The 6,000-nt window shown below is 34.4% G+C and overlaps 1 protein-coding gene across 3 annotated transcripts in view; it reads left to right on the forward strand.

The window, feature by feature from the left end:
- Positions 1 to 6,000, forward strand: part of LOC142349858 (uncharacterized) — a 277,179-nt gene that overhangs the window by 67,570 nt on the left and 203,609 nt on the right. For all 3 annotated transcript variants that reach the window (XM_075401678.1, XM_075401676.1, XM_075401677.1), the window contains exons 12-13: positions 2,527 to 2,784; positions 5,326 to 5,503. In XM_075401678.1, the coding sequence (XP_075257793.1) occupies positions 2,527 to 2,784; positions 5,326 to 5,503 (436 nt within the window). The remainder of the gene's footprint in view (positions 1 to 2,526; positions 2,785 to 5,325; positions 5,504 to 6,000) is intronic.

Genomic DNA, 6,000 nt, shown 5'->3' on the forward strand with positions numbered 1-6,000 from the left:
TCAGATCAATTGGACCGATTTAAAAAAATAGATCATCATAACTCCTCTCCGAGTTGTGAAAAATAAAGTAAATACTAAATTAAAGAGAGCTTTTATAATTATTCTTTCTGAAAAACAAAATATGAAATTTAGGGCGACGAGACTTTAGGTGTCCAAGAAACTAAAACAAAATGCTCGATGAGAGTAAAAAGCAAATTAATTTCAAGGGAAGCCAGAAAATAACAGAAGAGAAAGATTTTAGGAACGTCGTATCTAAAAAAATGCAAAACGAAAACAGCCGTTTAGTTGATCAAGGACTATTTTCAAAAATTTAAATTTTTCTTATACCTCAAAAATATGTATGCTCCTCATACAGTTGTACTTGAAAGAATATTGAAGGCAATGGGTCTTCTGAAAAGGTAGGTCTGGCACTGAATTTTTCTTCAGAAAAAATAGAAATTTTCTCAAACTTTTAAAATTGGTTGTTTTTTCATTATATACTTATATACTCTTATTGCCAGGAGATTTCAGTATTTGTCTAAAAAAAGACACCAACTCACTTGTGAACAGTTGAAACAATTTAATTTAATTGTAATCGTCCAGCTGAAAACTTAAAAAGCCATTTTTCGACATCTAGCACGTAATGCTTAAAATGTCAGTTTCGAAGAGAGCGAAATGATTTGTTATGGTTAAATCATGTTTTCCGGTTATCAAAAAACTTAATACAGTGTGACGTCACCAAAAATCTGAATACAGAGTGATCATAGTTGTTAAGAAGACCCTTTTGACATTTTAAATCTACGAACATCTGAGATGTTCTCACATTTAAGAATTTTCCTCTTCAAGTTTTTATTCTGAATTTTTTTTAGAAAATTAAATATTCATGGAAGAAATTTGCAGCTATAATAAGTTCAACTTCAGAAGATTTTGGACAAAAATGCTGTTTTATCATATCAAAATGATCAAAATCCCGATCAAAGCTGTAATAAAAAACATTTACTACACAAGTCAGGATGGTTGATCATTAAAGGACAGCATTATCAATCACATAGAATATTGGTTAGAAAATTGCCATGCATGAGAAACGGGACAGTTCTTGATTTAGAAATTCTGTTCATTAATTTTCATTCATTCTAAATTAGAGAGCAAAAACAAAGTTCATGCACTTTTTAATTGCCCTGAGAACCGATAGCTTGAGAAATTAGGTGAATTAAATACCTGAACAGTCAGTACAACCCACCAGAATCAGAACAATATATGCATGTCGAGTTCTGTGCCAAATTTAAAATCTGTATCAAAATTAATCAGTCAGCACGTTTTATGGTGCAATTTCGGGTAAAATACTGATTTAATAAGAAGTTTTGTAAAGTTCATTTCTTATTTAGGTAATTTAAGGTAAGGAATGCGTTGCCTTTATAATATTTTTTCTAAAGCTCATTTTTTATACAAACTTTAGCAGTTTTCAAAAATTGTCTAAAATTTTTTCAGTTTTTTGAGCAATTTTCTACACAAAATTTGTTCTATAATTCTATTAGCTTAAAAGTTGCATTAGTGATTTTTTCTAAAGATTACTTAAAACTCGAAAAAATTTTCAGCTATCGATAAAACTTTGAATCATGAATTGCGTTTATGCTAATCTGTATTCTGTGTTTTTCTTTCGTGTTTCAATTTTTGTGCCAAAACTTTGAATGTTAGAATCGCTTAATCAATAGTTTTCAATCGCTGGCATGGAACCGTTTTCAGTCCTTGGTTCTCAAACTACGTGTTTTTTTACTTGAAAACTTTTTTGTTAAGATGGCTGATACGTAGTGACCATAGACGATTAAAACAATTTCTGCAAAATAGTTTTATCATTATTTTGTCACTATTTCCCGATAAAAAAGTGCTTATCTTCAACGCAGAACAATTACAAAAACCTGATCGTCTGTGATGACGAGTTTTGGTGATATAATTCAAAATATCCAAAACAGTAAAGTCCCACGTGATGCAATTTGCCCGGTAAAATGTAAAAAAAAATAATGGTAACAGAAAACAACCTGTGAAAAGTGCCAAGAAAATATTTGAAAATTGCCGGAAAGTGTTTAGATGAGCTAACCCTAGTGGTCGATAAATAAAAAACTTGCAAGAATCTTGCATGGCAATCTTGCAAGCGATTGCATACCGGTACCAGGATTATTGCAAGTTTTTCGATTCACATACAAGATTTTATTATTCAGCAAATTTTTGCTCTGCAGAGCACTATCTTTTTCATGAGCTTCCACGAAAAAAAAGAGACCCGAAAACCGCTAAGAAAAACACATAATAATAAACACCAGCAAGATGTGAAAAGGGGGCAAAAAGAAAGGGGTGGTTGGTATATGCGATATTCTTAAATCAATTCTTTGACGTGCGAAATCTAAATTTATATCTTTATCATTATTAATAAAAAAATTGAATCACGTCTTTTGAATCACACATTTTTTATTTGGAAGATTTGCTGTAAAAATGAAAAGAATGGCTATTGTTTCGATTATAACTAGCATACAAATGTGCTTTACTTACAAACAGGAGCACCCCTTTGTGTTTAAACACACGTCCAAAGACGAAGGCTTGTCAACACCTGGAGTGACGTCACAGTACTCTGGCTACTGCATAGACCTGTTTGACCTTATAATGGACAAAGTGAACCAGCAGAGACGCAGTGATCAGATGGACCCGATTGGCTACTCCATTTATGACGTCACGGAGTACGGGGCCCTAAAGGAGGGGGATGGAGAGGGTGGGAGTAATAGATGGACTGGGGCGGTTGGTGAGATTGTTTACGACGTAAGCAAATTATAAGTCGAACATAAAAAATATTTTGAATTTTACCGATGTGCAGCTTATGTAGAAGTCAACTCCGTACTTAAGAAAAAAAATTATGGGTTACGTGACTCTGATGAAGGCATCAAAAAAGTTTGACATTCGACGAGAACCAGGGAGTGATTTGAGTTTTTCCTCAAAATTTAAATTAATTTTGCGGAATCATGTTAGCTTGCTTGCTTGAAGCACGTAGCCTGAAAGTTTTAAAATCTCGGGGACTGTATATCATATAGATTTCTCTGGTTAGTAATTGCCCTTTAAATACATTACGTCGCCAATCCTACAAATTCATTCAAACCCAGTGGAGTCTGCGTTTGCGAACACGAGTGGCAATCGTTTGTTATTCAGTTTCGCGTGGTAAAAAATTGATTAAATTATGGAAAACAGTGACAAGAAAAGCTGCGGACAATCGTAACAAAATTCCGTCATTGATCATGTAAAATCACGTTTTCGCGTCATAAATCTACGCAATTTGTGAGTGGGGAAATCGTCATCAATGTCCGCAATTTTCAGCATGATTACTTATTTGCCTTCAATTTTATGCTGCGCTCTAATTCATAAATTATTTATGCTGCGACTAAATTGTAAATTACAAAATCAATGACAAAAAATTGTCAGCTTTGTCCACAGTTTAGATCACAGAATTCAGAAAATAACACACAATTAAAAATAACACACAAAAATTAACACACCGCTGTTTATTTTCTGATCCCCTGACGGTGAATTGGACTCAGTGGCATTCATTTTAATGGCACGTGTTATAATTGAAGCAACACTAGACTTTATTTTAATAACCGTCACATATATTGAATACGAATTGCTCAGTGCTGCTACTATAGTGGTGATTATTTTCATAAAAATCTCTCAGTGCCGTTTCATTTTATTTTACCGCTATTTATTTAGATCATCTTAAAGGGAATTGGTCTCCCCGGCAATCATTTTATTGGCAATCATTAACACAAATTGAAAAAAAAATTGATTTCATTTTTATTAGCGTCAGATTAATTTAAGTCGAATCACTCAGTGCTGTTTTATTGTGGTGATTATTTTTTGATAAAAATCCCTCAGTACTGTTTCGCTTTATTTCAGCGCAGTTTTTTAGATCATCTGACATCTTGAACATCAACTTTAATCGAGTCATTGATTAATTTGATTAAAAAATCCCTCAACTGTATATTCATAACTGTAGCTAAAAAATCGTCGTAAATAAAATGCTTTTTATATAGTCTGAGATCAAGAAATTTAAACGTGCGGATATAACGGGCGTCATTGATCTAAGGAAAATTTTTACAAAGGGAATTTTATACCAAAAGTAAAGTTCATCAGTCATATAGCTGATCAGTCATTTGTATTTGTTTTTTTCTCTGTTCATCTGTCAATTGTAGTCTCGCTAATTTCTAACTATACGCCGCGCATAATAGTGACTTTAAAGCTGCGAATAAAAATGGCGCGGATAAAATTGACATAAAAGTTGCAGACAATAGCAACCCGGACTATAGTGACAAAGACATAGAAAACTGCGGAAATTAATGACGATTGAACAGCTGAAAATAGTTACCTTAGAGCGAATATTAGGGACGTAATTTTGTTGATAAAAGTGTCAAAAATCTGTCCGCCTTTCTCGCGCGCCATCAAATTTGGCAATCACGGAAATTTGTGGCAAATTCCTTCACATTTGAGCGCATTTGAACTAGTTTTCCTTGTTGTTACTGTTGTCCGCGAAAGCCTATAAAACCTTATCGTAAAAAATGGGAGAGCCGACAACGCTGACTTCAGCAAGCAAATGTGCTTGCTCAAAATGTAGGATTGGCGACGTAATGTAGCATAGCTTTTGAATTTAACCGAACTCCATGTAAATTCCATGTATTAACGTAACAAAACGGCATTAAGTTCCATTCTCGGTCAAATTTGACCGAGGTAATTCAGGTCTCGCTTTGCTGTGTAATGATGGGAAAATCAAAGTGAACGTTTAAATCTTGCATCTTATCAGATCGAAACTGGTCATTTTGAAAAATCTGTCAAGATGATGCAAGATAACCGCGATTGTTAATCTAAGTAGTCAGTTTTAGATGTTTTCATTGCATGAGCAGTATCATATTGCAGCATCTCGTAAGATTAATAACACGTTGCAATGTGGTAGTAATACATACAGTGAGGGTGGGGTGGGGGGGGGGGGGTTCCAGTGCATACATATGAACTAAATACACGGAAAATGGCACATATCCAAATCTCCCTGTATTTACTACATAAAGGTATCATGTATTTCTTGTGGTGCCGATTAGAGAACATAGACACAGCTACCGCATTTCATTTACCCATTCTCGATTTTCGTTCTTAAATCACTGTAGAGTTATTTTGTGTCGTTTCGTTAACTGTCTTCAAGTGTCTTTAGTATTTATTCATTAAAAAATTCTTGACGTCATTCAATCTTAGCTCGTGGACTCTCATTTTCTAGTCAAAAATCAACATTTTCATAGGAATATTCAAATATTCAGAACATTCTAGAATGCAGACGTGGCTGTGAGTGGAATGATAATCACATCAGGGAGACAGGATGTGGTGGACTTTTCCTCCAGGTACATGGACTACTCCGTCTCCATAATCATGGCTACAAGCAAAGACACTGAGAATGGATTTGGATTCCTAGACCCCCTTGATCCACATGTATGGACATGCTTCTTAGGTACATTTTCCCTCTGGTACATAAGATATCGTTCTTTTACCGATAGAGAATAAAGTATTTGCCATTGAAACACTGCTGTCACTATGCTGTGACTATGATCGTATTCGAGAAGTTTTCGGGTTTAAATATAAAATATATTTGGTAAAATCACGACAACAACCGAAAACAACCCGGGCGAGGATTTTGCCTCAAGAAAGGATAAAGTGTAAAAAAGTAAAATTATTATTTTGCCCCGTTAGTGCTAAAGTTAATAATGGTCGAAGAATTGGAACTGAAAAAGTAAACTGACGAATTAAAGCTGGAATAAATGTGGATTCACTCATGTAGGATGAAAAGTCCCATGTTTCACCCGTTCCAGTTTTGCTCCAGTTTTGCAAATGTACGACGGGAACTATATTACAAGCGTTATGTTTCCACCCAGCCAATATTGAAAATTTCTATTCGTTCTATAAAGTTAATAGTGGTACCATCCGAAAGCTCATTGACTGTAGAATTCG

The sequence above is a fragment of the Convolutriloba macropyga genome, chromosome 11, assembly GCF_964194025.1.
Source record: "Convolutriloba macropyga chromosome 11, txConMacr16.3, whole genome shotgun sequence".
Classification (NCBI taxonomy): Eukaryota; Metazoa; Xenacoelomorpha; order Acoela; family Convolutidae; genus Convolutriloba; species Convolutriloba macropyga.